Source organism: Grus americana, chromosome 3, assembly GCF_028858705.1.
Source record: "Grus americana isolate bGruAme1 chromosome 3, bGruAme1.mat, whole genome shotgun sequence".
Classification (NCBI taxonomy): Eukaryota; Metazoa; Chordata; class Aves; order Gruiformes; family Gruidae; genus Grus; species Grus americana.
In genome coordinates this window covers 2613861-2628645 of record NC_072854.1, presented here as the reverse complement: position 1 = coordinate 2628645, position 14785 = coordinate 2613861, and the positions used below count along the sequence as shown (strand labels likewise).

Genomic DNA, 14785 nt, shown 5'->3' with positions numbered 1-14785 from the left:
CCAGAGAGGTTGTGGACTTTCCGTCCTTGGAGATATTAAAATCCCAACTGAACGCAGCCCTGAGCAAGCTGCTGTAGTTGACCTTGCTTTGAGCACAGAGCGGGGTTGGACTAGACAATCTCCAGAGGTCACTTCCAACCTCAGCTATTCTGTGTTTCTATTGTCCTGTGCAAAAGAGAACAATAGAGAAGAGCTAAGTGATTTCTTAGAGTTCTACTCTGTCTTTCTTACCTGCTTCTTGGGTACAGGATGAGTAGAAGGGTTAAGGAAATGTGTAAGCCACAAATAGGAAATGTTGGTTTTCCTGGGTCAATATTTAACATGAATACTTTCCCCTTTCCAGGATAGGGATTTGGAGAGGCTCCGTCGGAAGTGGCTATGTGCCTTAACAAAGCGTCAGGAGTATCTCGATCAGCAATTGCAAAAACTCGTTGGGAAGCCTGGTAAGCAAAATGCTATTAAAGGGAACAATAGAGATAGGTTGAGACACACGTGCGTGCATGCTTTTTATCTGAATATATTGTATAATTTAGAAAAGAAGTTAATGGAGAGATGAATCTCTGAACTCACCAGTAATTTGCTTTCAATGAAACTAGAGAAGCCTATATAAAATTGCTTGTTTTTCTTGTATACTGCGTGTTTCTTCTTTGTGCGTTGAATTTCTGAGCAGAGTGGGATTTATTCTATTATGGATGGTGTAAGATCATCGACACGTGATAAAGGCCACGAGTAAGAAATACTCTCTGTTGTCCTGACTGACATCCTGCTTCTCCAGATAAAACAGAAGATGATGCAGATCGGGAGGCGCAGCTTTTAGAGATGAGGCTAACGCTCACTGAAGAAAGGAATGCTGTAATGGTTCCTTCGGCTGGCAGTGGCATCCCTGGAGCTCCAGCGGAGTGGTACGAACATACATTGCCATATGCAAGAACGAATGTAAAAAATGATGCACGACCTGGTCCTGGCTTGGATTGTTGCCATTTTTTGCTTTCCTTAATCTGGCCTCTGTGTGCTGTATGAGCAAAGTTGTTAAAATTAGGCCTCTTGCATAAATTATTTTATTAGGCTGTGTATCTGAAATCCAGAAATGCTATTTAGTAAACGATACTATTATTGATCAGGGTGTAATTATGACCTTCTAAAAAAACAGAATCGATATTTATTACCACTGCACTTACCATTTAAAAAAATTAACTAATATGTTAATTACCTAGTTCATTCACTTAAAAGGCTGCTCCATCATAATAAAACTGCATCTACAGGAGCATTTTGTTGCACTCCTGGTTTGAGCACAAAGTCTGTTTAGTCAGCAAGTGTTCCATGTAATTTTCTAAACATTAAAAATAGTAAACTACAGAGATTGCTGCACTGTAGCAGCTGTAAGTAACAACAACAGATAAGGAAGCAAGGTTGTTTCACTTCAAACCTCTTGTCTTTAAGTTGCTTTCAACTTTCTGAAATTTTTTTCTGAGCAAACCTCTAACAATATTTATTGATGAAATTGGGTGTCATGGAGTTTTAAGCTGAAGTTTGTTAAAGCTAGTACTTCTGAAACATAAAAATGGCAAATGTTTGTTGGAAATACATCAATTGTCCCATCAAAGTGTTTGACTAGGTTTGAAAAGAGTGGAGCTGCAGGAAACTTACTTGAGGAAGAGTCTGTTTTGAGCACATTTGCACCAGAGGAAATGTTCAGTATGATTCAAGCTTCTTATATATTGCATATGACTCCAGCCTGCTCTTGTTCACCACAAAAATCATCAAATCCAAGATTGTCATGAGATGCTACAGCCTTTTTCACAGCTAAGGTTGCAACAAGGAGTCTTAAAGTCTTTTGTGCTTCATATTACATTTTTAGTACCTTATGAATGTTGTGTAGCTTAAAAGTGCTAGGCCACGGAATAGTTCATTTTAAAAACAGACTGCCACCTCTGTTACCCTTTCTTCCATTATTTGGAAGACATGCCTTGTATGGCAGCTTTTGATGTTTTACAAGAAAGAGTAACAACGGTGTATTGTGGCAACATTGATGTTAGGGTAGAAACTTGGATTTTCAGACACTTAATTCTGCTGCCATCACTAATGCAGAGGGGTTTGCATTTAATAAATGTCTGTGTCAGAGTAAATAAACTTAATTTTGCTATTAGCATTTTAAAGGGAGAAAACATTTCTGAAAGCAGAGGTCAACGGATATAATAATTGTAAGAGAGTTGGTATAAAAGAAATACCAATTCAGTTGAGTCTCTGAATCTGCAACAGTGAATTAAAATAAAGCTGTTTGCCAAGGTTATCAATGGTCTGGCTTAGAATGTAATTTACTGTGGGCTTGTATCATAAGGTACGTGTGCTGGGTAAATCTGCGTTAGTTTAAAAGCTGCCATTGTCCCTGTCTTACATTTTAGGACCCCTGTGCCTGGTATGGAAACTCACATTCCTGTTATTTTCCTTGACTTGAATGGTAAGTTGGTTCTTAAAATGACAGAGTACTTTGAAACAAATTTTGTACAACTGATGCCATTATAGAATTTAAGCAAGCTCATAAAATGAAGAAATGCCTGGAATGGCAGGTAGATTGATTTGAGAGTGCATTTTTTTCACTGAAACATATTGTTTAATGTTTCGCAATGCACAGCATTTTATATAGAAGGAACCGTAGGTATTAATAATCCCGATATTTTGCAGATATTTAATAAATAAAATAGAAATAGTAGAATGAGTACATCTAAGGGAGTGAACAGCAGGAGCCAGTGTAAATTAAAAATTATTGTTGGGAATGTTCTTTCTGAGGTCTCACAAGGATATAGCACTGATGCTATATCCTAGAATTTCTTTACTGATGACACAGAAGAAAATGTGGAGTCACTGGTAATAATGTCTGCATATTGAAAAAGCATGGCATGATAAGCTCAAGTTAGTTTTACAGAGCGTGATCGTGTTTCTTTAAACAATATATGTTTCAATGCATTCAAATACAAGATCCAGTTTGAACAATGTCTTTGTCAGATATTCTACCAAAGATGGCAAATTGTAGCCCAGAAAGTGGCAACCCCAAAGTAGTCCAGAGAGCCAGCAGCGCCCAATCAGTTGAACAAATCCTTGTTAAGATGTTTAAAAGAGGGTTAATGCTCGGATTAGAAGGATCAGGTGAGAGTGGGGAGGTGGCAGGTTGCCTGTTGGAGGAGGTATTTGCTGCAGTGCTGTTTACATTTATGGTTTGTTCACCTCAGAAAGCACGTTGATATATCAGATGGCTTCAGAGAGGAGCTAGTTAATAATTCATTCATGGTGAGGGACTGGAGCCAGAACAGGTTGAGCTTCTTCTCAAAAAACAGGTTGTTTAATCTTGATCTAAATGTGCTACGTTTTTAGTTGTAGAACCAGCAGCTTATCTTTAGTTTTTAAAAAAACCCCCCATACCACCTAACGAATGCCAACGTAGCAATGTACTCAGTGTGATTGAGCAGGAGAGCTGAAAATACGCCTGTGGGCAAGGAGGGGATCTTTACAACCGGGGGAGATTCCCGCACAATGGAGGACTGGATAAGGCACCCTGAGTCTGTGTCCCCAAATCTTTGTGCAGCTTTCTGTATAGAAAAGGGATCCTTTTTGAAGTGGAACAATTGGAGGAGCTTTTCTTATGTAGGTAGAGTTTAAGCTGGCAGTTAGTGATGCAAATGTGAATTCATGACTTGCGGGATGTTCTTAAAAAGGGTAATTGCTTTGTGTCTCCTCACCTTCTGTGTTCGCTTTTGTTTCTAGCTGATGACTTCAGTTCCCAAGATAACCTTGATGACCCAGAAGCTGGTGGCTGGGATGCTACTCTTGTTGCAGAAGAGGAGGAGGAATTCTTCGAACTGCAGATCGTGAAGCATCATGATAGTGAGGTAAGCAGAGATAGAGACCAGTATATTTAGTTTAGGAGTCTTTTAATTGTTCTCTTAATATATTCAGATGTGAAAATGCATCAAAGATGGCATACAAAGGATACAACGCTTGTTTCTTATATGATTGACTTTGTGTTTTCAAGGAATATTTGCTAGGAGCATAACCATGATTTGGAAAATAATAAAACTCAGGGATCTTCCTTCGTCTAATTCCAAGCATTACAGAAGCTTGAGATTCTGAGTTCATGTTTAAAAAACCAAAACCACCCCCCTGAGCAAATTAGACTATGGGAGCCCCCAGCTGAAAACCCAAACAACCTTCGCTGTTGCTCCCGATAACATATTTACCTCTGCCTTGTTACATCCGTTGCGCTCCATTTTGCCACACAGCTCATAGTTTTACAACTGTACAATTGTAGGTTTATAATTTTTTGCTATTGGGTTTTGAATAATCTCTGATTTATTTTATTACCTTTAAATTTTACTTGTTACCCTGAAACTTATTTCTTTTTATATTTTTCGAGGAGCTTTATTCCTGATGGTTTCGGTAGTTTTTTTGTTCTGTTTTGCTTTTAAAGTCTGGAAAGATGGCTACCAGGCCGTTTTTCTCATGGCTTGAACATAAACCATTTAAATCTTCAGTGATACTTAGATTTTAACATTCAAGAAGAGAAATTCCAGCTTTTGCTGTATTGCTAGTAATGTTTCATCAAAGTTGTTTCTCAAATACAGATGGGAGAGTTTGTGTGGTATGGTGGAAGATTTTCACTGCAATCTCTGTTGCGCTCTGGTTTATCTTAATAAATTAGGCCAAATGGTTCTGTAGTTCTGCATATTTTATAATTTATTTGCAATGATCCTGGGTATTCAAAGATCTTTTTTTTTATCAAGAGGAAATGTTCCAGAGTTTGAGCAAGTTGGCATTTTTAATCTCAATGTCTTTATCTGGCAAACTCATCTTGATTTTTAAATGGCCTCTTCTAAAGTGCAGGGATTTTTCTTCATAGGGAGTGAAATGGAGAAGCTGACTCTCAAAATTTATGTATTATGTATTTTTGATAATTATGCTTAATTAATTACAGTTAATTATACACCTAATTATGCTTATTAGAGGATACATTTTTTTTTTCCTTTGCAGGTGAAAGCAGAAGCCTCATGGGATTCCACAGTCCACGACTGTATCCAGCTCAGTAAAGGAACAGCAGCAGATGAAAGAGTTTACCTTATTGTGAGAGCCACTGTCCAGCTCAGCCATCCTGCAGAAATGCAGTTGGTGTTACGCAAGCGCATTTGTGTTAACGTCTACGGCAGACAGGTATATCTTTTATAATCCTTCACACTTTTGCTCTGCCCCGTGTTTATCACAGCTTGAAGAGGGGAAGGCTGTGATTTGTGCAATATGCTGCTGCTATGACTCTTATTTTCTTTTATCTACCTTCACCTCTGCCTGAGTGGAAGCACCGTATCAATGGCATGCATGGAGACTTTAAACTGCCAAATAATTTTCATAGACTCTTTTATATTGTGGATGATAATGCAGGGGTTTTTTAAAGGCTCAATGGCATCTAAGTATGAGAGACTCAGTACTATTTCTATTAACCGCTAAGTGCTTTGTCCCCAGTCAGTGGAAAAACTAGAAAGAGTTAACTTCTCATGAGGTTGGAGGTTGTGTTTTGCAAAAACTGTGCATCAGAAGAAACTTGTGTGTTTCCCTCCTCCTGTAGTGCGTTCGCTATCCATTTTTGTTTATGCATCCAGATACTTAGAGATAAACTAGCAGTAGTTGGAGCAGAGGTCCCCTTGTGTAATTTGTCAAAGTCAATTACTCCTGGTCTTTTATGTTTTCCAGTTAGCTTGTGCTCTTAGGATACTGGGTAGGTGAGAGCAGGATGTTTGATAAATGGAAAGCAGAAGGTTGTCATTCCATTTACAGCATCATGTCCTGAAAAATATTTAATTCTTGAGAAAGATGGTAAGGAAGAGTTTGTTCAGCATTGTCTCAGAATCCAGCTTCCCCTAGCAGTGGTAATGACAAAGCAGAAAGCCCGAATTGTTATTCTGTTTGCACATCTGTAGTTAAAATCTGAAGCAAGAGCAGAAGAGGTGTGGTCACACCCAGAAACCCTGTAGGCAACTCAAAACCGCTTTTAGTGCTAGGAATAGAAGAACTACAGTTCTTGGTGCTTCGATGAGGCAAAAGCTTTTTCTCAGAAAGGGAACAGTGAATTTTTTGTCATATAGAATGGAAGAGTGTATTCAATAGGTAAATTGAGCCTGCCAATAATTACAGTTGTGTTAAGTCTTCATCAATTCTGTTTTCTACAGATTTAGTCAATGATGGTTTTTACTTTTATTCAACACGGAATCTTTGGCTTCCTTGCTAGGTTTCTAAAAATCCTTGTCAATAACCTTTCCTGGGTGTTCGTCTCAGCAGCATCTTTGAATGACTCATCTCTGCATTAATTCAACAGTCCAGTTCTTAACCCTGCAAGGCGCCAAGTCAGCATAAACAATGACCATGCCCCCTTAAATCATTCTTCATAACGATCTCTTTGGTCAAGAATTTAATGCCTCTACTTGTCAATATTCAAGACAAGTCACCTAGGGCTCTACCAAAAAAAAAAAAAAACCTCCACCCTCTAGAACAAGCAAATGCTTTGTGTGCTGGTTAAGCAGTCACCTTGGAATGAAGGAAGTTAATTCTTTCTCTGTATCTAAAATACAGACAAGCAAATGATTTGTCTCCAAGTTAAAATTTTTGACTCTTACATATTTGTTGACTAGTCTCTTGGGTTTGGACTTCTTTCTTTGTAAACTATATTTACATTAGTTGAGATATGTTCAACCGTGTTTTCCTTAAAGCAAAAAATATTTGCTTTTTTTTTTTTTTTTTTTTTTTTGTCTTCCCACAGGGATTTGCACAGAGTTTCCTCCGAAGAATGTCTCACCGAAGTTCCATTCCTGGCTGTGGTGTCACTTTTGAGATAGTCTCAAATATTCCAGAGGTAAATAAGGAATCAGAGTGTCTCAAATTGCTAAGACCCTCTAATTTTTTCCCTTGTTTTGAGTATGCTAGCTCTTGCTGCTGCAAGCATAAACCATGGTTCTTATAAAAGATTAAGCGCATTTCTTTACATGCTGTGACTTAGCAGCAACCTATGTGTTATCAGTGTCACTATGCATTTTGTTGAGTGAGCATCTATTTGCTCAGGTCCTTGAAAGAACCATTTTTAAAGAGAGAGAAAAAGGGGAGTAGAGATGGGTAGGTGAAGTGCTTAATGTAGGGAGCATGAGAATATGTAAAAAATAACAAACTGGCATTTTCTAAGCCATGTCTTTATGCATGTCTTGATTCCTGAGCATGTGCCTAGTTAGATGCTAATCCTTTCCTTCCAAACAGATGCTCTATCAGAGCACTTGTAAAAACATTAACACATGAAGAGCCAAAAGTCTGATTGCTGCCTGACTCTGTCTTTTATGTTCTGCTGTATTTAGCACTGCAGTGAAATGTTTCTCGAGCAATGTTCTATTTTTTTTCTTGCAAGTCACTCGACATTTTGTTTTCCTCACAGAATAAATAACGCCCTGGATGTGTTTGAGCACTTTTTAATTCTAAAATATCTGAATGCAGCCCTTTTGCTAATCAATGGCAATGTCTCACTGTAAGACACTCAAAAAAAGCCCAAAACCAAAAGGACAGTGACCACGTATAGTTTGAGCTGTCCGTGACAGCGGTAGGAACACCCATGCAGTTCACGTGGCACAAGTTTCTTCAATGTAATGAGGCCTATATTTAGAAATCCCCAACAAGACGTCTGAATCCGCCCCTGAGCTTAAGACAGACAACGTTGACTCTGCCTTGCATGTTTTAAAAATGCATTTTCTTCAGGACTGACAGGGGAGATTTTTTTAATTTTTTATTTTAATTTTATTTTAAAAGGATGTCATTTCTTTTCATCTTCCTAGGATGCTCAAGGAGCTGAAGAGCGGGAGGCATTAGCCAGAATGGCAGCAAATGTTGAAGATGCAGCTTCAGCTGACTCTGAAGCTTATATTGAGAAGTACTTGCGGAGCGTGCTGGCTGTGGAGAACATTCTCACCTTGGATCGTCTGCGCCAGGTCTGTTTTTAAGGCTGTAGCAGACAGAATATGCTTGCCGAGAATAGTGTGTGGCGATGCAAATGTTCTCGTAAGTGTGTACAATGGTGAACAAACCAAAAACACCGCTTCGGTGCATACCTCAGCCTCACAAAGTGTGTGTGTGGCAAACATCCAAAGAAGCAAATGCAGAGATGTTCTCACTCAAGTACCTGCGATATGGATGGATGGGACTGGGAGCTTTATGTTAAATGCGCCATTATGGGATCCTTGGCTTGTTTTTAAGACTGTGCATTGCTAATTATGGTTCTGAAAAAGTAGTTGTGTGGCATTAGCTTTTGTTTTCTGAAGCTTGGACTTTAGTAATAGTTTCCAAAGTTGCTAGCAGAATCCTTGTCATTTTGCCCATATTCTGCCTTGAAGTAACCAAACCCGTTCTGTCAATAAATAAGACATTGCTTGGGTTAATCTTAAGTACTGTAACTTGATCTGTTTACCAGGAAAAAAAAAGGAGAGAGAAACATTTATTGAAAATTATTCTTCTGGATATAAATTATGCAAGCACAAAAGAAAGTTATGCAAAACAAGCTAGAGTATGTGCCTGCCCACTATAAATTATTGGTGAAATGTGATGCACTCTAAGTATTGAAAACAAGTTCCTTGTCATATATAATTAGTTTAAAGGATTAAAATAGGAGCTCAACTAGGAAAGGGACTCTTAGAATTTGCTTCTGTAACAGTCATCTACTAGAATCAGAACTAGCTGGAAAACATGTATGTTAAAGTTTATCCACTCCTACGTTTCTAGCCACGTTACGTGCAAGTTTTAGATGACAATAGACTTTACAGACAGGAGCCTGTGCAATAAAGCTGTTTAGAAACATTTTTCATGTATAGACAAAACTATACTGGGATGATTGGAGCTTGGATTCTTGCAAAACAAGCGTATTTTCTTTGTTTTGCTTCTCTGTGATTGGCAGGAAGTTGCTGTAAAAGAGCAGCTAATGGGAAAAGGAAAACTCTACCGCAGGAGCCTGAGCTCTCCCAACGTGAATCGGGTGAGTATTCCATGCTGGCATTGGCATCCTATTTAGGGCAGCAGTCCAGTCTTGCGCTTACAGGTCCCTATGATGCCGGAGTCATGGAGCAGAGCAATAAATTTCCTTCTGGTTGACCCTTCTATTTATCCGTGCTATTCGTGAGCACGTAAATCACTAAGCAGAGACAAACCTGCACATACTCATCTGAAAATGCAATATGAAAAGAACTTATGCCTTTTTTTTTTTTTTTTTTTTTGGAACACTGGTAGCTATAAAGTTGAAGATTTGTTTTTTCTTTTTCTCTAGAAGATTTGAAAACAAGTTACAAGTATTTACTGAACTTAAACTTTGTAACAGTGTTGTAGGGACACTGTCTTTTCCTGTTTAGTGCGGAAGAGAGATGAGACTTCCGTTGTCCAAAATTTGGAATGAAATGCTTTGGTAGAACTGGTAATCAAACTTAGCAAATTCTGGCTCCTTCCAGGTCAATAGTCAGGATTTCACCTTTCATGTCTTGGATTTCAGTTCTGCTTTAACTGCAAAATGATTTCTTTTCACCCTTCCTCATGTTTGCCAAGAGGCATACTTACCAGTTGTTTAAGTTTTTATTAAGAAATAATTCTGCTTGCCTTAACTATTTCAGCTTTCTGGAAGCCGCCAAGATTTAGCACTCCCTTATAACCTGAGCAGTAACCGGGTAAGTATCTGAAGGTCTCTTGGGAAATCTTCTGTAGAAAAAAGGTAGCTACAGTGACTTACACTATCCCAGTTACAGGGGCGTAAGTGGGAAACATCTGTGAAAGATGGAGCACACCCATGTGCTCTTGTGTCCTCGGGACTGTTCCTAGGACATACTAGCTTTAGATGTGCTACACTTGTGCTCTCTGGGAAAGTTCCCTGGCCATCATCAGTCATAGAGCGCTGCTGCCAGCCGCTGTGGGATGTACAACGGCAGACCTGAGCTGAGCAGACGAGATTAAACGTAGCCATTCATCACACAGGAGTGTGCTTCTCAGGAAATTTTCTCATTGTCAAGCTTCAGAGCTCCTCCAAAGCTTTCACCTTGGGTGGATGCAAACATTCTGGGTAAGGGACAAATTTCACGTGTAAGGTCGGGTCCACCTCTAGGACAGAATACAGGCCTATGAAGAGAGTCTCTGACCTTCAGATGGAAACCAGCAGTTTTAAGCTTGCGGTGGGGCGATAATTCAGCCCCTTACACTCCTTAAAATAAAAGTATAGATCAAAACTATTTCTTTAAAAAGTGAAAGATCAAATTTGAACTTATTTTCCAAAGCCTAGATAAACTGAAGGGTCTTCTCCTGATAGATATTCTTCCCAGCGAGCGTGTAGTCATTTTAAAAAGGAGAATCTAGTGGTGACAAGGCATTTTAATGCATATTGCAGTTGCACGGAATAATAGAATTTTGATGTAGTGCTCTAGCATTGGTTGCTAAATCTGCTACATCTGATCCATGGAGAGAATGCTAAAATATGTGCAGGTGATAAAGTGCTTATAGCAACTTCTATTTGGAGAGAACTGTGGGATGTTGCAATATTGTAGGGTTTTGAAGCAAAAATTAAAGACCAGAGTTCTTAATAATTTCTGTTTTTTCTCCTCCCTTCCCCTCAATGATTTCTCTCACTGCATGTTTCAGAGTCCAAAGGTCCCAGCAGAGGTAATGCATTAGGTCCACCTAATGAGTGGGATAATAATTTTATCTCACTATAAAGTTTATTTTGCTCACTTAAACGCTTTTACTTCCTGCTTTGAAGATGCGGCTGGTGGCGTCTCATTTGCATAGTACACAGCAAATGAGTTTTTCCATTGAAAAGCCTGTCTTAATGCAGTGTGAAACTGGTACAAATGAGAGAACTTTCTCCTTCTTGGGTGCTTCTTATGGTTTGTTACAGAGCTATAGCTATTTAATGCCATTTCTCACAGCTCTTTGGACAGGGTGAAGTTATTTCAGAAATGGCCCCATCTCAGCTTAAAAAAAAAAAAAATAGACATGAAAGCAAGCAAATATATGCCAGTCATGTGCACATTAGCCTGGAGAGGAGATTCTTCCAAATTTCTCTTAGGCTTTATGGCTTCGGATAGTTCAGTGTTAACATCTCTTAATTTCTATGAAAGAAGGATTTTTAAATTAATACTGGGCCAATGGAATGCATGTTTATCCTTCGTATCATGTTAACGCTTTCAGAGGAATGACTGTTTGCCCCCTTAGTTGTACCAGAGTTAATTGGTCGTGGCTTGCATGAGGTTTTGCAGCTCTTCACCATGGTTGACGTCATCACTGACAAACACACTGTACTGTTACAACGTGGTGCTGAGATCGCGTGGCTTACCTCCTTGCTTGCAGCGTGCTTCGTTTCAAGGCACTTGTTACTCAGGACATGGGGGGTGCAAACTCCCCTGTTAGAAATTTCTGGTTTTGAATGGATCTCTGGTTCAGTTTCCATAGGGAGATGAACATTTTTAATCACAAAAATGTTAAACAAATTCTTAAATGTTCTTATAGCACATAGACATCATAAAGCACACTGGTGATAGCAGTCCTGTTTTAGCATAAAGGTCTGAGAATGGCTTGATATGCAGAGTTTCAGCTAAGTTAGATGCCTTTGTCACTTGCAAAGAAATTTAGTGAAAAAGAAGTCTTCTCCAGCAGTCACACATCGTTATTTTACCAGGAATTTGGTTTTGTTAACAAGTGACTATAATAAGAACCATCAGTCACAGGATAGTAATGGCATCCTGAATTGGGTGCAGAACTGATCTGTCAAGCCTGCATATTTTAGTATTAGCGGAAGCCTTCAACACATTTAGAATCACCAAATGGGTTGGGTTGGAAAGGATCTTCTAGTTCCAACCCCCCTGCCATTTCAGAATATTCCTCTCCTTAACTTTTATTCCATTCATTTTTCTCTCTAATTTTAACATTATTATTCCTTGCATTCCTGCTGTCTTTACCATGGATTTTTAGCTTTGCGGAAAGGGCTCTTGAGTCTCATTCCTGTATGTAAAGCACCATTCATTCTGGTAATGTTATGAATGTGGACTGTGCTTCATTCTTCAGCACTGTGAATAGCCAGGACTCATTCCCCTGTAAACAAGAATATTAAACAAGTTAGAACAAGAAGTGAAGATGGTGTTGGTGCAAATAAAACAGGCAGATTGGAAGTGTCCAGAATTAGGACCCGGATTCATCTTCTAGCCATAGTTGAATCTTCTTTACTACAAACGTCACACCCCCATGAAGAGCTAGAAAAGTCTTTCTCCAGGATTGGAGCAGCAGTGTGGGTTTGGCACATCCTGAAAAAACATTGAAGAATGTCTCTGTGTACTGACACCACAGAGAGCTTCCAAAGAGCAGGATGACTCTCACACCGAGATATGCATTCATGTGAAATATTTAAGTCACCATTGGGGTTTGTTTTTTTAATAATAACTCATAAGATTAAGCTACTTAACTGGCTGAGAAGGCAAGGAGGTGCCTTCTAAATTTACTTCAGAATACAATCTTACAGATGTTTCATATTGTGTTAACAGGACTGCATTTGGTCTCAGTTCTAAGTTATATCTTCTTGCTTAAATGAGAAAAAGCCAATTTTTACTCCTGTTATCTCTCCAGATATGGTTACGGGAGAGTGAGATGAGTTTTATTTCATCTTGCACATCAGCACATGTCAGGTGATGCAGAAGTAGAGTCTTAGTGGTGATATAAGATACGGAGCTGGATTTTTACATTCCAGGGTGTTTGCATTGGCAGTTTAAAAATTCAGTTGACTTAAACTGGATGAACAGGTGCACAAAGAAAGGAAGACACCTCTGACTTGTTTTACAGGTCTTCTTCAGACTATAATCACATACTGATGAAAAATTTCTTGAGCTGTTCTTAAAATGTCTTTGCACAATAGCTGTTCTGTCTTTCATAGAATCACAGGATGGTTTGGGTTGGAAGGGACCTTTAAAGCTCATTTAGTCTAACCCTCTGCCATGAGCAGGGACATCTTCAACGAGATCAGGTTGCCCAAAGCCCCATCCAACCTGACCTTGAATGTTTCCAGGGATGGGGCATCTGGGAAACCTGTATACCATCATTGTAAAACATTTCTTCCTAATATCTAATCTAAATCTCCCCTCCTTCAGCTTCAGGCCATTCCCCCTTGTCCTTGTCACCAGTCCCTCTCCAGCTTTCCTGTAGCCCCTTTAGGGACTGGAAGGTGCTCTAAGGTCTCCCTGGAGCCTTCTCTTCTCCAGGCTGAACAACCTCAATGCCCAACAACCCCTTTGACAGTCATCCTTCCTTTCCCAAAGGTCCAGTAGTTTGGAGTTCAAAAGCCACGTAAGACATGATTGTGCCACTTAACCTTCAGGTTTTACTGGGCACCAGTTTTTTCACCAAATTGATACCATGTAGATCAATTTGAATAACCTTGCTGTTCGTGAGAACCAAGTGCCTTTTGTCCCAGTCGTATGCTTATATTTAAGTGCTACATGGTCACCTTTTCCTAAGCCTTTTCTGAACTGCTAAAATAATAAAACGCAAGAACTATTCATTTCTCTTACCCAGTGGCAGCATTTTAATGGTCTGTCAACTTCAAGAAAAGAATTGTTGTCAGGTAAAGCCTGCAGATGACTTAGGTAGTGATCTCCCATATTTGCTCTAAAGATTTTGTGCATGTCGGTGCTGACCTGATATAAATTCCCTGGTGTTTTTTGTGGAGGATGTGTGAAAGAAGGGAAGGCAGAGGAGAAAAAGGAAAAAGTATTCTAGAAATAAAACACTTTCTAAACAGCTCTGTATCAAAATACTTTAAGGGATATGCATTCTTCTAGTGGCTATTTTTGATTTGTTAAATTAAGTCACTTGACCTCTGTTTGGTCACTTGGCAGGGACCAAATGTATTCATGAAATGATGGCTCCTCTGGGCAAATGATTTACAAGCTTCCTTCCTTTCTCTCATCACCCTTCTTGATAGAGGAAAGATTCACAGCACTTAAATAATACCAATTTCTAGACTTAAAGTTTAAGTGTTTCAGTTAGTGAATGCACAAAGCAATCATGTGAGAGTGCTGTATAACATGCATATCTGAAACTTGGGAACTTCATCAAGTTAATATAGTTAATAATTCTTTTTTTTTTCTTTTTATGAGATGGAGATGGGTTACCTTTCAATCCAGCTTAGTAAAATCAATCATTCATGAACTATCTTTTGCCTCTGCAGATTCTTCGCACAACAGTTGACCCTTTCAGTTGTCTCCAGTATTTTCTTTTGCAAATGTTACTCCACCTGTTGCCCTGATTTACCTACTTTTTAATGGTTTGCTGTCATCTCGGAGTTGAGGCTCACTTTACCCCCAACAAATCTGACCTTCAGTCTAAAATGATGATCTTTCTGCTCTCTCCAAAGCAAGTGTTATTTAGAAACTCAGCATGCCTTAAGTATATGGCCAGACCAATCCTTTTCTGAAGTGCACATTCCTGTTCTCAGGACCTTCATTTTATTTAACCTGGCAAAATATTTAAAATTACATAGAAAATGTAGTCATCCATTATATCAAGGCTGAAGCAAAATTTCCTAAAGATCCTACAAAAAAAGGCTTTTCCTAAGGAAAAAGTCACTAAACGTTGCCATTCTTTCTGTACAAGATGAATATTCTGAAAATGGTTTGCACTGTTTCTTACCTACTCCATTTTTTTTCATCATTCTCCAAAAAGGTCTAGAAAGTCAAGATACTTGCCTGAAATTATTTTT

At 38.9% G+C, this 14785-nt stretch overlaps 1 protein-coding gene across 3 annotated transcripts in view; it reads left to right on the top strand.

Annotated features, from left to right (window-relative positions):
- The window catches only part of KIF13B (kinesin family member 13B), a 134310-nt gene that overhangs the window by 95666 nt on the left and 23859 nt on the right, over positions 1–14785 (top strand). For 2 of the 3 annotated variants that reach the window (XM_054819277.1, XM_054819275.1), the window contains 10 exons: positions 344–443; positions 776–902; positions 2403–2458; positions 3760–3884; positions 5023–5199; positions 6797–6889; positions 7851–8003; positions 8963–9040; positions 9666–9719; positions 10681–10701. In XM_054819277.1, coding sequence (XP_054675252.1) covers positions 344–443; positions 776–902; positions 2403–2458; positions 3760–3884; positions 5023–5199; positions 6797–6889; positions 7851–8003; positions 8963–9040; positions 9666–9719; positions 10681–10701 — 984 coding nt within the window. The remainder of the gene's footprint in view (positions 1–343; positions 444–775; positions 903–2402; positions 2459–3759; positions 3885–5022; positions 5200–6796; positions 6890–7850; positions 8004–8962; positions 9041–9665; positions 9720–10680; positions 10702–14785) is intronic. The other variant, XM_054819276.1, reaches the window with a different exon arrangement.